The sequence below is a fragment of the Hyperolius riggenbachi genome, chromosome 5 (genome assembly GCF_040937935.1).
Source record: "Hyperolius riggenbachi isolate aHypRig1 chromosome 5, aHypRig1.pri, whole genome shotgun sequence".
Taxonomy (NCBI): Eukaryota; Metazoa; Chordata; class Amphibia; order Anura; family Hyperoliidae; genus Hyperolius; species Hyperolius riggenbachi.
In genome coordinates this window covers 319,956,910-319,975,318 of record NC_090650.1, presented here as the reverse complement: position 1 = coordinate 319,975,318, position 18,409 = coordinate 319,956,910, and the positions used below count along the sequence as shown (strand labels likewise).

The 18,409-nt window shown below is 42.9% G+C and overlaps 1 protein-coding gene across 2 annotated transcripts in view; it reads left to right on the top strand.

Moving 5' to 3' along the window:
- The window catches only part of ESCO1 (establishment of sister chromatid cohesion N-acetyltransferase 1), a 46,447-nt gene that overhangs the window by 11,528 nt on the left and 16,510 nt on the right, over nt 1-18,409 (top strand). For both annotated transcript variants that reach the window (XM_068237242.1, XM_068237241.1), the window contains 3 exons: nt 515-2,631; nt 9,804-9,903; nt 12,255-12,306. In XM_068237242.1, the coding sequence (XP_068093343.1) occupies nt 517-2,631; nt 9,804-9,903; nt 12,255-12,306 (2,267 nt within the window). In that variant the 5' untranslated portion in view covers nt 515-516. The remainder of the gene's footprint in view (nt 1-514; nt 2,632-9,803; nt 9,904-12,254; nt 12,307-18,409) is intronic.

The following is an 18,409-nucleotide window of genomic DNA, read 5'->3' as shown; positions in this document are numbered from 1 at the left end:
CTGGGGGATCCACCTTCCCGACGCCTATCGGCGTTAGGCGGTCGGGAAGGGGTTAAGAGATATGGAATGATTTGGAATGCTTTTAAACATACATCTTCCGCATATGGATGAAATGCATTCCTTGGTAATTCTAGGTATTTTGGGGATTTGAGATTTTCCTTCCTGCTCTGTGCACCTATTGGGAATATGTGGTCCTATACAGCGAACAATGCACTGTTGCCATAGTTGCAAAGGAGCAATATTTGCACTTTCTAACAAGGCGATTCTAGCGAATCATGCTGGTTGCATATCAAAATGAAAAAATTCTTTCGAAAACTTTAATTATTAAACATTATGTAGCAGTAATATTTTTTCTGTATCAAAAGATTTGTGAACTGGCAATCAGATTGTTAGAATTTGTCTATCCCTGGTGTTGTGTTGTATTATTCAGCTGCCATCTGTCTGCTATTAGGTTTTAGATGTTCTTAAAAAGATTGCATCAATACTTTCAATAAAATAGACTTCTCTCTTTCAGTGATGACATCACGGAAAAGGAGGGCCTCTTTGCCAGAAAACAATCCAAAACCTCAGAAAATTAATAAAAGTGAAAGCCAGTCTTCTGCATCTACAAAGAAAAATGCTGTTACAGGCACAGCCCGAAAACTTCCACCTTCAACACAAAAAAAAATAACACCAAAAGCAATTGCAAAAAAAGCCATAAAGAACTCAGAATTATCTAAACAGGAAGCTGTTCGAAAGAAAAGTACAATTTTAAAAGCTACCAAAAATAGTGCTGCAAAAAATGTGCCTACCAAGGGGAAAAGTGTACGTTTAGCCAAAGAGGGGACTACAACAAAAAAGGGTATCCAAAAGCCTTCCAAGTCCAGCAAAAGTCCTGCTGTGAAACAGGTAAAAACTGTTCAAAGTGTGAGAAAGAACGTCAACACAAAAAAGAAAACCAGTATAAAGGCTGCAGGTCTAAAGAAAAATGCTAAGAATAGCACTCAAAGCAAATCTTCGCAGAACAAAACAAAGAAGGATGATTTGCAGCAAAAGCAAGTGGGTTCCAACCCAAAGAAGAAAACACCAGTTAAAGCTGCTGCTGCTGCTAAACAATCAAAACCAGTACGCAAGTCTAAGCAAGCACCATCTAAGACTACTGGTAAACAAGCAAAACTAGCACCCAAGGCAAAACAAGCACCAGCTAAGGGTACCGATAACAGATCAAAATTGGAACCCAAAGCAAAGCAAACACTAGTTAAAGTTGGTGCGAAACAGATAAAATTAAAACCCAGGGCAAAACGAACTCTAGTTAAAACGACTGATAAGAAATCAAAATGTAATTCTAATACAAAGCAAGCACAAGTTAAGGGTGCTGCTGAAAAATCAAAATCTAAAAAAGCACCAGCCAGGACATGTGATAAAAAATCTAACTTTGACCCCAAGGAAAGTCGAGCAGTAGTTCAAGCTACTGGTAAAGATTCAAAATTGGGACCCAAGGCAAAGCAAGCACAAGCTAAGGTCACTGATAAACAGCCAGAATTGAAACACAAGCCAAAAGGGGACAAGCAAGTACATGCTTCTGCAAAAGCTAGTGCACAAAAGACTAGGAACAAGCCACTCCAACCAGCTACACAGCAGTCTGCAAACCCTGAACAGTCTGAAAAAAGACTTAAAAGCAAACCTACGAGAGGGCGTCCAAAATCATCAGCTCATAAAAATTCCCAACTTAAAACTGAGACCTGTTTAGAAGACACAAAGGAAAGTTGTTTTCTTAGTGGAGCAAAGAAAGGACTGACTGAGTCTGTTGTCTCTCATATTCCTCTAGCGAAAGATGTTACAGTTGGCAATGTGTCCTCTTCAAAATGTGATTCTAAACAAGCATTGAACTCATGTAATGGAAAAATACCAAAAAAAGGCAAAATTGTTGGAAACACACCATCTCAAGTAACATTAAAACGTAAGAGAAACAGCACAAAACCTGCAGATGGGACAGCTAAAAATAAAGCAAAAAAGCCGAAAATAGTCCAGTCAGAATCCAAGAATAAGGTAATGCCTTCTGAAGATGACCAAAAAACAAAAAGAGTTAGCATTTTGGATTTGTGTAATGAGATAGCTGGGGAAATAGAGTCTGATACAGTAGAAGTTATAAAAGAAAGGCCAGGTTCTCCAACAATTGAAGAACAAGTTGAAGAACATCCAAAAGCACAAGACCAAGATATGTCTCCCCCTCCTGCTGAAAGAAGTCCAGCCAACCAATCCAAACGATTTTTTCCTAGTAGAAAGCCTCTGCAAATCAAATGTAAGCTAGAGCAAAGAACAAGTCCAGGAACAAAAAATTCCAAGTGGAAGAAAATCAAATTAAAGAAAAGTTTTTCTGAACACAATTTAGTCAAACGAGCTGTTCTTCCCAGTCTTGAAGCGATTAAAACAAAAGGCTCTACAATTCGACAGTTAGCATCTGACAGCCACAAGCCTGTGAACAGCAAATCCATTACTGCATTGGCAACGCCTACTAAACCAAGCCAACCTGCCGTGTCTAAAAATACTACACTGACTTTAAAAAACAAAGATACAGTGGCGAAGACGCCTACAGAGAATGGCCTACTAGAAAATCATTTAGTGCATGACCATGAAGAAGCACTTGATGAGGTAATCTAGCCAAAAATTATTGTAATACTGTTGAATTGTGTTCTTGATAGGTTTTACTGCTAACTAAGCCTTGCATATTCCAATTCTAATTGGAGTTTCTTATATTACAGCATTAATCCACTTAAAACTTTTTTGGGGTTACTGTCCAGAGTCAGATTGCTTAAATGTGTTCGTCCCTTGGAACAAAGATGTTTCGTCCCTTGGTCATGCACACTTAATTTAGCCATTGAGGGACCACCACTTCTCTGCTCGACCTTGTTCTTCTTTCTGTTAGCAAGACTGCAGCTAGAGGAGCTGGAGACACTTAGAAGGAAGAGTAGAGGGATAACTACCGTATTTATTTACCGTTTTTTAAGACCCTCCGGAATATAAGACGCACCCAAGTTTGGAGGGCAAAAATCGGGGGAAAAAATACTGAACCTGGTGCATCCATATTCCAGGAGCGTCTTGTACATGTCCTTCTGTGTGTCGTCATGTGTGCTTCTGTGCCCCCCATATCCCCATGTGTCCTGTGTGCCCTCATGTGTCCTCCTGTGTGTCCTCATGTGCGCCCCATGTGTCCTCGTGTCCTCCTGTGCCCCCATGTGTCCTTCTGTGCCCCATGTGTCCTCTGTGTGCTCATGTGCCCCCATGTATCCTCCTGTGCCCCATGTGTCCTCTGTGTGCTCATGTGCCCCCATGTATCCTCCTGTGCCCCCCGTGTGTCCTCATGTGCCCCCAGTGTGTCCTGTGTCCTCATGGGGGATGTGTGCTTCTGTGCCCTCCATATGTCCTCCTGTAGCCCCAATGTGTCCTTCTGTGCCCCATGTGTCTTGTGTGTCCTCATGTGCCCCCCTATGTGTCGTCCTGTGCCCCCTCATGTGTGCTTCTGTGCCCTCCATATGTCCTCCTGTGGCCCCCAATGTGTCCTTCTGTGTGCCCTCATTTGCCCACCATGTCGCCTTCTGCGCCCCCCGTGTGTCCTTCTGTGTGCCCTCATTTGCCCACCATGTCGCCTTCTGTGCCCCCCATGTGTCCTCGTGTGCTCCTAGCCCCCCGGGTAGTGTCAATAGCGCCAACTTACCTTTAACATGCTCCCGTGCCGATCCCAGATCATTGCACTGCCCCCCGCTAGCATACTCTGCCTCCCCCTTGCGTATCTGGCTCCCCCCCCCCCTTCCCCGGGTATTGGAATAAGTAGTGGCAGCTTACCTCCGCAATGTGCCTGCGATGACTGCAGACATCAGTCTTCCCAGCACTTCGCGCTCTAGTGACTGGCTTGAACTGTGCGTCATCAGTTCAAGCCAGTCACTAGAGCGTGAAGTGCCGGGAAGACGGATGTCTACCATCATCGCGGGCACATTGCGGAGGTAAGCTGCCACTACTTATTCCAATACCCAGGGGGGCCAGATGCACAAGGGGGAGGCAGAGTACGGTAGCGGGGGGCAGCGCAATGATCTGGGATCGGCGCGGGAGCATGTTAAAGGTAAGTTGCCGCTATTGACACTACCCGGGGGGGGGGGGGGGCAGGAGACGCGGGAAAAAGGCAGGCACGGGGGAGCAGGCACTGGAAGGCAGGGAATCCCCGACGTGTCGGCGGGACAGCGGTTCTGTATCGGCAGTCGTTCGTAAGTCGGGGATTCCCTGCCTTTGCCGTATAAGACGCAGGGACTTTTTCTCCCTATCTTTGGGGGAGAAAAAGTGCGTCTTATATGGCGAAAAATACGGTACATTTCTCAGCACTACAGTAGAAAATATGCCTAAAGGTGGTTGTGAGATGCTTGGTCAAGGGTGGCGCATAGAAATACAGGGTGGGCCATTTTTATAGATACACCTGAGCCCGTGGGAATTTTTCACCTTATGCATCAGAACAATTTCCACCTCCCATTCATTCACTAATAACTTTATCACTACTTATCACAATTTATTTTTTTATAAATGCATTTTAACAGGAATATTAAGAAAAAATGGAAAAAAATCATTATTTCTCAGTTTTCAGCCATTATAGCTTTAAAATAATACATGCTACCATAAATAAAACCTATGTATTTTATTTGCCCATTTGTCTTGGTTATTACACCATTTAAATTTTGTCCCTATCACAATGTATGGTGCCAATATTTTATTTGGAAATAAGTGCGTTTAAGTTTTGTGTCCATCACTATTTACAAGCTTATAATTTAAAAAATGTTCATAGTATACACCCTTCGCATATTTAAAAAGTTCAGGCCCTTAGGTAACTACTTGTGTTTTTATTTACCGTATATACTCGCATATAAGCCGACCCGCATATAAGCCGACCCCCCAACTTTTCCCTGAAAAAACAGGGAAAAATGATTGACCCCCATATAAGCCGGGGGTAGGAAATGCTGGATTGGTGCAGCCCCCCAGTGTGTCCCAGTATAGCTAGTATAGTGCCCAGTATAGGTAGGTAGTGTCCAGTATAGCTAGTAAAGTGCCCAGTATTGCCAGTATAGTGCCCAGTATAGCCAGTATAGCGCCCAGTATGGGTAGGTAGTGCCTCAGTTTAGCTAGTATAGTGCCCAGTTTAGCTAGTATAGTGCCCCAGTATGGCTAGTAAAGTGCCCAGTTTAGTTAGTATAGTGCCAAGTTTAGCCAGTATAGTGCCCAGTTTAGCTAGTATAGTGCCCAGTTTAGCCAGTATAGTGCCCAGTTTAGCCAGTATAGTGCCCAGTTTAGCCAGTATAGTGCCCAGTTTAGCTAGTAAAGTGCCCAGTTTAGCCAGTATAGTGCCCAGTTTAGCTAGTATAGTGCCCAGTTTAGCCAGTATAGTGCCCAGTTTAGCCAGTATAGTGCCCAGTTTAGCCAGTATAGTGCCCAGTTTAGCTAGTATAGTGCCCAGTTTAGCCAGTATAGTGCCCAGTTTAGCCAGTATAGTGCCCAGTTTAGCTAGTAAAGTGCCCAGTTTAGCCAGTATAGTGCCCAGTTTAGCTAGTATAGTGCCCAGTTTAGCCAGTATAGTGCCCAGTTTAGCCAGTATAGTGCCCAGTTTAGCCAGTATAGTGCCCAGTTTAGCTAGTAAAGTGCCCAGTTTAGCCAGTATAGTGCCCAGTTTAGCTAGTATAGTGCCCAGTTTAGCCAGTATAGTGCCCAGTTTAGCCAGTATAGTGCCCAGTTTAGCCAGTATAGTGCCCAGTTTAGCTAGTATAGTGCCCAGTTTAGCTAGTATAGTGCCCAGTTTAGCTAGTATAGTGCCCAGTTTAGCCAGTATAGTGCCCAGTTTAGCCAGTATAGTGCCCAGTTTAGTGCCCAGCATAGGTAGGTAGTGCTCCGCCCCCCCCGCCCCCCGCTGCTGCTATTACCTGTTTAGGAAGCGGCCGCTTCCTAATCCGCGTTCCTCTTCTTAAGTTTCTTCTCAGAGTATCACAGCAGCGCGCCCGGCGCTGCTGCTGTGACGATGTAGAGTGCAGGAAAGAGCGCGGCTCCCTATAGCGGCGATCTGTATCGCCGTTGCCAAGGGAACCGCTCTTTCCTGCCCCCTGCATCGTCACAGCAGCAGCGCCGGGCGCGCTGCTGTGATACTCTGAGAAGACACTTAAGAAGAGGAACGCGGATTAGGAAGCGGCCGCTGCCTAAACAGGTATTAGCAGCGGCGGCCGGGGGGGGGAGCGGGGAGGGGGGAGCCGGGCGCGGACCACCCACCCACCCACCACTAGACCACCAGGGAAGACTCGCATACAAGCCGACCCCCCAACTTTTGACCCCCATTTTGGGGGTCAAAAATTCGGCTTGTATGCGAGTATATACGGTATTTTTTTTTGTAATCTTTTGTTTACATTTTTATTTAGGTAATTTTTTGGTGTTGAGAAATAAACAGTTACTTTTCATGGTATATGTGTAAATTGGCATGAAAATGTATGTAGATGTAGTTTTACTATTTGGCCACAAGATGGCCACCTTGAGTTTTTTTTTCTTCCTTGTGCTTCTCGCTTACCGGAAGCACAAGGACGACGGGTATATATATACGACGGGCATATATATATTATTTATATATATTTATATTATTTTTTTTTTTTTTAGAAAAACTGCGGTCTCTGATTATAAACCGTCAGTTTTTCTGCTGGCAACTTAGATCAGTGATCCCAGGGCTACCAAGGGACAGCACGGGGACACGGGCGCCCGTGATTGCGCGCCTCTGCAGCAGAGCAGCCGCCTGGACGTGATCATCACATCCGGGCGGCTGAAATCGTTAATAAAAAGGGGACTGGTTGGTGATATTAACTTCCTGTTTGTGGCACATTAGTATATGTGATGGGGGAAACTTTTCAAAATGGGTTGTGACCATGGTGGCAATTTTGAAGTCGGACATTTTGAATTCAACTTTTGTTTTTTCAGTAGGAAGACAGTGTGACACAAGTGTGACACATCAAACTTATTGGGAATTTCACAAGAAAAACTATTGTGTGCTTGGTTTTAACGTAACTTTATTCTTTCATGAGATATTTACAAGTTCCTGACCACTTATAAAATGTGCTGCCCATTGTGTAAGGTTGTCAATGCAACCCTTTTCTCCCACTCTTCACACACTGATAGCAACACTGCAGGAGAAATGCTAGCACAGGCTTCCAGTATCCGTAGTTTCAGGTGCTGCACATCTCGTTTCTTCACAGCATAGACAATTGCCTTCAGATGACCCCAAAGATAAAAGTCTAAAGGGGTCAGATCGGAAGACCTTGGGGGCCATTCAACTGGCCCACGACGGCCAATCCACTTTCCAGGAAACTGTTGATCTAGGAATGCTCTGACCTGACGCCCATAATGTGGTGGTGCAACAGATCAGTATCTGCAAAAGATCAGTTCCTGCAAAAAATCTGTTTCTGCAAAATTCATTTATAGTCTAAAGTATCTGCAGATCTCATACACACCTTGTTTAACGGATATTCATCTGCAGATCAGACAATTATCTGCAGACCCAAAGATTCATCCTGGTGGATCTGATCTGCAAATGATTGTCCATTACACAATGTGTGTATGAGAACTGCAGATATCCTAGACTAGAAATGCATTTAGCAGGAACGGATCTTTTGCAGATATTGATCTGTTGCATGTGTACAGCATCTTACAAAGAATTTTATCTCATGATGAGTTCAGCTCAATAGAATAGACTGTGTAGAGCATGCTCTCATACTACAAGGAAGGGGGTAAAATTGGTCTGTGATCTTTAATTTTCCGAAGACTTTTATCTGATGTGTGTACCCACCTTTAGACTTTTTATCTTTGGGGTCATCTGAAGGCAATTGTCTATGCTGTGAAGATACGAGATGTGCAGCACCTGAAACTACGGATACTGGAAGTCTGTGCTAGCATTTCCCCTGCGGTGTTGCTATCAGTGTGTGAAGAGTGGGAAAAGAGGGTTGCATTGACAATCTAACACAATGGGCAGCACATTGAACACCTTTTATAAGTGGTCAGAAACTTGTAAATAACTCATGAAAGAATAAAGTTATGTTAAAACCAAGCACACAATAGTTTTTCTTGTGAAATTCCCAATAAGTTTGATGTGTCGCATGACCCTCTTCCTATTGAAAAAACAAAAAGTTGAATTCAAAATGGCCACCATGGTCACCACCCATTTTGAAAAGTTTCCCACCTCACATATACGAATGTGCCACAAACAGGAAGTTGATATCACCAACCATTCCCATTCTATTAAGGTGTATGCATATAAATGGCCCACCCATAGTTTGCACTTTTTTTTTTTTTTTTTTTTTACATTTGAAAATGCAGTGCTAATAGTAATATTTATCATTTCCATTAAACATTAGAATTTCCATGGTAACTGCAGTAACTTAAATTAATGAGAGACAAGCTGTATTTGCTGTATACATTTTGTCTTTTTCAGTGCGTTGTCGGTTTTCTGTCTGCATTGAAATGAATGCGGAAACCTCTCAGGCACCACAAATGCACAGCCTTTAGGGTGGTTTACCACTTAAAGGGAACCTTAACTGGCGGGGGGAAAAAATTCACTTACCTGGGGGCTTTCCCAAGCCTCCTGCAGCCGTCCTGTGCCCGCGCCGGTCCTTCGGTGCCCTCCGGTCTCCCTCTGCGGCTAAGTTTCGTTTTTGGACGACTGCCAGTCGTCCTCGGGCAAAGCGTCCTCTTCTTCCGCATTCCCCGTCGTAAAGCGCGTCAGCATGACGCCAAACATATAGGTATGTGGTGGGGGCTTCCCAGTGATCACAAAGAAAAGAAGGCTGTGGTCCACCAGAGCCATGCAGTCCCAAATGAGTTAAAAAATATTGAATGCCTAGAGGATTAAGCTGCTTCTAAAACATTCTTGTGAATGGAGCCGTAATGTATTTTTCTATCTGTTTATCCATAGGTACTTGTATTTGTCGAATAAAACATATCAAGCTTTATTTCCTTTGTTAATAAACATAGAATTGCAAGGTTTAATGCCATTTAAAGCGGACCCAAACCAAACATTTTTTTACTTAAAAATATTTAGTTGCACCACTCTGACACATACAAAGATAAATAAACACTCCTTCAAACCTATGATCATTTCAGTGCATGCTTTTCACCCTTCTCTTTTCATAGCTAGGGTTATACTGGGGGCAGCCATTAGCAATTCCTCCATTGCCGGACACCATCTACTCCACCAGTTTGCCGGAAAAATCCCGGCAATTTGAAAGGAAGGGAGGGGTTTCTCCAATAAATGTAAAATATTTTATATTTGTCATCATGCAGCTGAAAAAAGGCTACTATTTATTATTATAATTTAGAAAATAGATTTTATTTCTGAAATCTTGTATTTTTAGTTTGGGTCCACTTTAAACATGCATCTAGGATAACCGTAAACACAGTTTTAATGTTAGGTTTCTATGTTTTAAGGTTTTTGCTGCAAAAGCCTAAGGAGTCTGATGTGCTATGTGTACAGTCACAATAATAGCACATACTGTGTAATGACTACCTTAAGGGGTTAACATTGATCTTTTCACCAGGTTGTAGGATAGTATAACATAGTTTTTGACTGGTACAATTTATTTGGCTTGGTGTCCACCAAGCATACGGTGGATTCCAGAAACCTATTTTTCAATGTGTATGTGAACTTATGCTTATTGGTAACTTACTTCAGTGGAGCAATGGTTCTCCTCCTGGTTTTGGTGACTTCCATTGCACTTAAAATGGCATAATTTAAAAATATTTATTTGTTACTTTTGGGTTGATAGGGGTTTAGACTGCATTTGGATTCAAGTCCTGAAAATTCTCCAGTGAAAAAAGTCCCAGTATCGTCACCTCCACCAGAGACCACACCTCCAACCAAACAAAGTAAGTGACCAGCAGCTTTAGAGACCAAGAAAATGGACTATAATGTGCACTTTTTGCCCAGATATGTCAGCTGGGCATAAAGTGCTGTATTAAAAAACTGGTGGACTCAAAAAAAACAAACAAAAAAAAAAAACGATGTAGGCTGAATGTCTCTCTAATGTAGAGTAGTGCAGCCAGTGAAATGTAGCTTTTAGTTATAGTTCCAAATTCTTCCATTAACATGAGGCCTTTGTGCCAATCTTCCACCTCGCTGAAATTATGATAATCAAGTGATGGGTATACTCAAAAATGTCAGTATTGGATCTGTTTGTTTTGCTTCCCTCACGGTTAATCCCCTCATTTCACCCATGAGCTTAATTAACTAATCATTACCATGTGCGGTAAAAGAACACAGCAGATTTTACCGAACATCTTGTCAAATGCTATTTCACTTAGGCTGTTACTGCATTGAAAAGTCAAATTACCGACTAGTGAGGTTAGTTAACTTGTGCGGTAAATACTATTATTTTATTATTGATTTATAAAGCGCCAACATATTCCGTGGCGCTGTACAAAGTAAGAAATGAACATGGGGTGCATAATACAGACAATGGTGTACACCAATATACAAGATACATAATTAGTGACACAATAAAAAAATTATGCAAAATACAGAATTGGTAATGACAGTGATAAAAATAACGATAAATAAAATCATTTTTAAGACACAAAAGGGGGAAAGAGCCCTGCCCTTGCGAGCTTACAATCTAAAGAGAATGGGGAGAAACGAGAGGAGGGGTAGTATACAGCAAATGTATAGAGGCAGTGTGTTTTAGGATACCTAGTAGGAGTGCAATTTGGTCTTAGGACAAAGGGAGGTGACCTAAGGTAGCGCATATGCTTGTTGGAACAAATGAGTTTGAATGCTGGGCATACACGGCTCAGATTCTTCCTATCAATTGAGCCGTTGATGGCTCGATTCCGGCACATAAACGTGCCGTGTATGCCCAGCATTAGAGAGCGTTTAAAGGTAACAAAGGTTGGCGAGTGACAGATGTGTTGGGGGAGGGCATTCCAGAGGAGGGGTGAAGTGCGTGCAAAATCTTGTGAATGTGAGGAAGTAATTTTAGAAGAGGACAACAGACGATCATGTGCAGATCTGAGATTGCTATTGGGTTGGTATCTGGAAATTAGTGAGGATATGTACCGGGGAGAGAGATTGTGGAGATCTTTGTAGGTCTGGTTAATTGGTAGCCAGTGAAGATCGAGAAGAAAGATAGATGAGGCGAGCAGCTGAGTTCAGTACCGACTGGAGTGGGGCCAGTCTGTTAGAAGGTAGTCCACAAAGACGTATGTTACAGTAGTTCAGACGAGATATTATAAGAGTATAAATACCTCAATAAATGTCACTTCACAAAGATTAGAGCATTCAGTAAAACATATGAGATGTTCGGTATTGAGGAGAAGTCCAATAGGAAGAGCCACCCTCTCCTATTACACACTTCAACTTTATACTGGTTGAACTCGATGGACGTATGTCTTTTTTCAACCAAAATAACTATGTAACTATGTAATCCACTGCCGGGCAAGACATCTGAAAGTGGAAAAAATAAAAAAAAAACACGCAGGAGCAGGGCACATATATAAAGGCTTTCTTTTATATCCTTATGCTGGGTATACATATATACCGATTTACTGTCAGATCGATTATTTCCAACATGTTCGATTTGCTTTCCGATCGATTTCCGAGCATTTTCCGATCGATTTCCTATTACCGTTAACGGAAATCGATCGAAAAATGCTTGGAAAGCAAATCGAACATGTTGGAAATAATCGATCTGACAGTAAATCGGCCAGAAAATCTTGTAAAAAAAAAAAGTGTGTACCCAGCATTAGACATGAAGATTTATAGACTGACACACAGAACAGGGACCTCTAGTGGCATGCATGTACATCTACATTATATGCAGCTTGAAATTGGACCAGATCAGAATAACTTCCTGCCAATTTTTTATTGGTCCAGGTCGCATTATATTTACATGAAATGTGAATGCAAGATGCATGTTTTGCATCTTATTGACAGTCACTAGCGAGATGGCCTTATTAGATTTAGTGGGAGGTAGTGGTTAAAAAAAAAACAACAATTGTAGATGTCCTTTAAACCATAGGCTTTGTGCTTTTTACAGCATTTGTTCACTTTAAACAATGTACACTAACACTTTAGAGAAATGACAATGTCAGATTGTTATATGAATACTGTGCGAGGCAACAGCTGATGACTGTAGAAGGTGGTTAAATGTTTTTAAGATGCTGATTTATATGAATCAATGAGAGCTTAATAAATGAGTTGTGGATATTGGAATCTATTTTAGGCAATGATTGCAAGCAGCTGATGGACCAGATGGCTGCATCTGCTGATAAAGGGTAAGTGCTCAGACTGTATGTAATGATTGTGCACTGCAGTCATTTCTCCCAAACATTGCTCCAACAGGGAGGAGAATGTTTCCGTGCTTGGCACTGCTGTGTCTGAGCTTCTGTATTTACCTGCATGTTCACCAATGCCTTTTCCGTACTGTTTAGAAAATAAATAGTGTTCATTCATACGGTAGTTTAATTGTAAATAGACACATACACACTCTAAATTGAAAAAAAGCTTGCTCTCGCTCTCTGATGCTGGGCATACACGGCGCGATTATTCCTTATCAATTGAGCCACTGATGGCTCGATTGATAATTTCCGACAGGTCCAATGACCCCGCCCGATCCTCGCTGACGGACAAAAGCGGGGAATCGAGCGGAAGATGAGGAGCGCCCGCGGGGACGAGCGGGAATCGATCCGGATGGCGGCGGGGACGCAACGGGTGTCGAGCCGGCGGCTAATCGAGCCGCAGGGACGACCCGTGTATTCCCAGCATTAGAATTATGTGATCTGCCAGATCAGCCAGTTTATTTGCGTAACGGTTAGCTTAAAATTACAAGATTGTGTAGGTGTTTCGGGGCAGCTGAAATAGGAGGTGATGCGTAAAGGCATAAAGGTCTTGTTCCTTGTGAACTTTAGGTGTTTTACTCTGTTGACTACAAATGTGGAGAGGTTCTGGCAGGACAGTGCAGGGCTTCTCGGTACACTGTGATCTGAGCACACAAACACAGCTCAGTCTGTGTTCACAGATGTCGTCGTGTGCAAAATCATTATAAAGGTCTCTGACTCCAGTGGGGATTAATCGTTCAATTATACACGGTAGGAATTAAATGCATGTTTTTGGAACTTAACTCAGGCCTCAAACTCTTAACTGTGCACAATGCCCTGCTTTCATTCACACCTAATGTGTACCCGAATTAAATAAATAATTAAAAATACCGTAAGAAGAAGGCTTACCACGTCCCTCCTGGCTTCCAGCGTTGCCACATGCAGACCACCAAAAGAAATCTGACATCAAAAAATTGGATTTTTGATCACGATTGCCCTCCTCTTTATTTTTAAGCACGACCATACTGCGCGGGTATGACCATGCCTATGCAAAAAGACGGAGCGCCAGCACTGCTTTATGAAGTCGTGTGTAATCATGAGTCTGTGCATATTTGCATCCGTTTAAGATTATTAGCCTCTTATTGTCTTTCTGTAGTCCTTACCATAGTCAAGTTGCATCACTTAGATGACTTCAGGGGGCCTTCAGTGGCCCCCGTCTTCACCCGCTGCAATCCTCTGATTTCATGTGGTCAACTGGAATGGGGGGTTGAAAGACCCAGAGATGGAGGAACCATAAAGGAACATAGCTTTTGATAGGTAAGCATGACTTTGTGGGGTTTACTTTAGCACTATCAACATTGGCTTATGGATGACAGTTTGGCCAGTTTCCCCTTTGCTGAAACCTGTCTTGGAATATATTGGTGCTTTATAAATTAACTAGTGAAAAGGCCCGCCTGTTTAAAAAACGGGCGCTAGGCCACGGCCGCTACCTCCCTTCCTCCCGCAACTCGCTTAGACTTGTCCCGTTCACCCGTCCTCCACCGCTGTCCAGTCACACAGGGAGAGGTTGCTTGCTTGGCAGTTGGAATGAGCTTTTATTTCCCACAATGCAATGAGGTTCACAGACCACAAACACTCAGGTCTGGAAGCACGGACACGGGGACAAAGGAGGATGCAGAGACACGGGTTTTATTATATAGGATAATCAGAATCTCCAAAACTTTAAAGAGGAAGTGAAATTTTAAACTTCCAGTGTTTAAACCATAACAAATAATTTTATATTTGAATACTGCCTGGGGTTTCCTATAGGAAACTATTATATGCAAGAATGGTGAGTTCAGGGCATATAACACATCCCTGTTGTCATTAATAGTTGAAATTCTGCTCTCCTATCTTCTCTACCTATCATTGTGGGTTTACATTGGGGAATCCTGGTGATGGGTTTACATTGGGGAATCCTGGTGATGTGATTCATCTTTTGCTGTATATGGAAGCCCTTTAACACACTAGAACTACTAGCCGACTTTCACATTTTGCTGATTTGTCCACCAAAATCTAAAGCCTTATCCACTGGCTGGTAAAATTTTGTCTGATCAATATGATGGCTAAGTGACAGCGCAGTAAGCTACCTTGGTGTAATTTCCAGCAAATTGACTCTCCGTGTTCTAATTGTGCTCACATAGGATCCGCTGGGTATCCCAGATTCATCCCAAAATCCATAAATATTAGTGGTAGAATAACTTGCATCCAAATAGCAGATGAAAACAGAGCCAGGAAGAATAAAATACTCTAAAAAAAAAAAAGTTTCAAATGGGAGGTAGTGATGGACTTGATGTAATTTCCTCCCTTACTCTCCTCTGCCTGATTTGCCTGCCCTTCACTATAGAAAGTGCATTGGCTCAGCATGAGAAATATTGGCCAATCAGAGAGGAACAGAGGTGTGGGAGTGGAAAACAGGAGGGAAAGAGGCTTCAGCCAATCAGGCTGCATTAGTTAAAGCGGACTCAAACCAAACATTTTTTTAATTCAAAATATTTAGTTGCACCACTCTGACACCTACAAAGATAAACACTCCTTCAAGCCTATGAGCATTTCAGTGCATGCTTTTCACCCTACTCTTTTCATAACTAGGGTTATAAAGCTGGCAGCCATTACTTCTGAGCTTAGTAGGAGGTTTTAGATCATGAGTGTGTTTGTCATCAGCTACCCTCCCTCACAGGGGCGTCGTCTGTGAAATCTCATACAAGCTGGGATCACCTTCCCTGTGACATCATCAGTAGCAACCTGTGTTTTTTGTTTTCATCTCCTCCACCAGTCTTACATAGTTACTTAGTTATTTGGGTTTACAAAAGACATACGTCCATCGAGTTCAACCAGAGAACAAAGTAGAACACAATACAAAGAAACTGCTGCGCTCTCCAGACCTGAAACAAAATCAGACTCCACATAGGGTAATAACGTTCAGGATATGCAGATGTTTCCACATAAAGTGACAATATGCAAATTTCAGCAGAAGCCCGTGCATGAATAGAACCTCCGTGCTGGTGATCTCACTCAGTGCCAATCCCAAGAGAATATATGCCAAAAGGCTCACCAGATGCTGACCACCTCTGCTTGCAGATGGATACAACGCTTAGGTTAGCTGTCAATCAATGCCACAGATCTGGTCATATAAATCTTCTTTTAATCCGATAAAATTATCTCAATAAAAACATAGAAAAAGATACATAGCATAATCCTATACAGTTAGCCTCTGGACGTGCACCAGGAAGAGAGCGCACCGGCCAGTCGAGAGCTGCTAGCACGAACGAGTGATAGACCCTGCGGCTGAGGGGAGGACCAGGAGCGGAACACCGCGGAAGTCCACCTTCTATTGCGTAAACCCAGCAGATGGGCATCGGCAAGGATTGATATAGGCTGAACAAACTCCGGGACGCGTAAGTGCAATTTTATATGCGTCCAGAGGCTAACTGTATAGGATTACGCTATGTATCTTTTTCTATGTTTTTATTGAGATAATTTTATCGGATTAAAAGAAGATTTTTTTTATGACCAGATTTGTGGCATTGATTGACAGCTAACCTAAGCGTTGTATCCACCTGCAAGCAGAGGTGGTCAGCATCTGGTGAGCCTTTTGGCATATATTCTCTTGGGATTGGCACTGAGTGAGATCACCAGCACGGAGGTTCTATTCATGCACGGGCTTCTGCTGAAATTTGCATATTGTCACTTTATGTGGAAACCTCTGCATATCCTGAACGTTATTACCCTATGTGGAGTCTGATTTTGTTTTAGGTCTGGAGAGCGCAGCAGTTTCTTTGTATTCTAACATCCTAAATTGGACTTTCTGCAGCGATCCCAGGGACTGGTGAACAATTAACTTTTTTTTTATGACAATTCTGGAACTGTGGCGCAGTGTTTTATATTAATTAAAAGTACAACACAAGCCTGCTCCCTCACATATCCCTGTTTTATCCAGAGGAAGGTGAAAAACCCTTGCAGTCTGCCGGATTCTGTCCCGGCAATATGAAAGGAAGGGAGGGGTTCCTCCAATAAATGTAAAATATTTTATATTTGTCATCATGCAGCTGAAAAAAGGCTGCTATTATTATAAGTTGGAAATAGATTTTATTTCTGAAATCTTGTATTTTTTAATTTGGGTCCACTTTGAGGGAAATAGAGAAGCAAAAAAGGACAACCCAGCATGCCCTGCAAATTCCTTTTTGTGTACCAAATTTTGTGTGTACCAGATAACTTAGGTAAACTGGGGAATGATCATTTATCAACAAGAAAGGTAAGAGTGATTTTAACTTTTGGATTGCCTGGTTGGCATCCTTATTACTTGTTTACCAGATAAAATCAAAAAACTATTCTTTATTTTTATGCCCAACAGTTACACTTTAACGGGAGGAGAAATGTCTGCCATTTGGCAAAGACTTGTATGTCGTGTAGTTTTCCAGTTCCTTTCTCTGTAATTTTTTTACTGTTAAATGTCATGTAAGGCAGAGTTATTAAATGCTTTCTTTGCTTCTGTCTTCACAAAAGAAACAGCACTGTTGCAAACTACAGAGGCGGAAGAGTCTCAATCTTCTAACTGTAATATTAACCACTTGCTGACCGCACACTCATACCGTGCGGCGGCAAAGTGGTAGCTGGAGGACCAGCGACGCAACTGTGCGTCGCCAGGTGCCTCCCTAATTAATCAGGAAAGGCCGCTCGCGCGAGCGGCCGTTTCCTGTTAGATCACGGAGCGGGTCTCCATGAATAGCCTGCGAGCCGCTGATTGCGGCTCGCAGACTAAATGTACACGTAGGAGACCTTTGTCTCCTTTGTTTACATTGTACGGCGCTGCTGCGCAGCAGCGCCGTAAGGCAGATCGGCGATCCCCGGCCAATCAGCGGCCGGGGATCGCCGCCATGTGACAGGGGACGGCCTGTCACTGGCTACACAGGACGGATAGCGTCCTGTGCAGCCCCGATCACTGGGGATGAGCAGGTAGGAGAGGGAGGGGGGAATTTCGCCGCGGAGGGGGGCTTTGAGTTGCCCCCCTCAACATGCCTGCCCACCAGAGCGATCAGACCCCCCCTGCACATCATCCCCATAGGGGGGAAAAAAGGGGGGCGATCTGATCGCTCTGCATGAAACATGATCTGTGCTGGGGGCTGCAGAGCCCACCCAGCACAGATCACAAAAAATAACGCTGGTCCTTAAAGGGGGGTAAAGGGTGGGTCCTCAAGTGGTTAAATACTTAACTCAGGAAGAAGTGAAGGCAAGACTAAATAAATTAAAAATAGACAAGGCACCTGGCCCGGATGGCATGCATCCTCGGGTCCTAAGGGAATTAAGTTCAGTTATAGATAAACCCCTTTATCTTATCTTTTGTGACTCTCTTGCAACTGGCAGAGTCCCAGTGGATTGGCGTACAGCCCACGTTTTCCCATTATTTAAGAAGGGCAAAAAATCAGATCCAGGAAATTATAGACCTGTACGCTTAACATCAGTTGTATGCAAACTATTTGAGGGGTTACTAAGAGATACTATACATGACTTCATAGTAGAAAATAATCTTATTTCTCAGCATCAACATGGGTTTACTAAAGACAGGTCCTGTTTGACTAACATGCTCAGCTTTTATGAGGTAGTGAATGCTAATATGGATATTGGGAATGCTGTAGATGTGATATACTTAGACTTTGCAAAGGCCTTCGACACTGTTCCCCACAAAAGTCTGGTGCAAAAGTTGAGGATGCAAGGACTGGGGAAGAGTCTGTGTGCATGGATAGGGAACTGGCTAATGGACAGAAAAAAAAGAGTTGTGGTCAATGGATCGTACTCAAAATGGGAGACTGTTAGCAGTGGGGTCCCACAGGGGTCTGTTCTGGGTCCAGTGCTCTTCAATTTATTTATTAATGACCTAGTAGATGCAGTAGTGAGCAATGTTGCTATTTTTGCAGATGATACAAAATTGTGCAGAATCATCAACTCTCAGGAAGATAGTGTCATATTGCAACAGGATCTGGATAGGATGGCTATATGGGCACATACATGGCAGATGAAATTC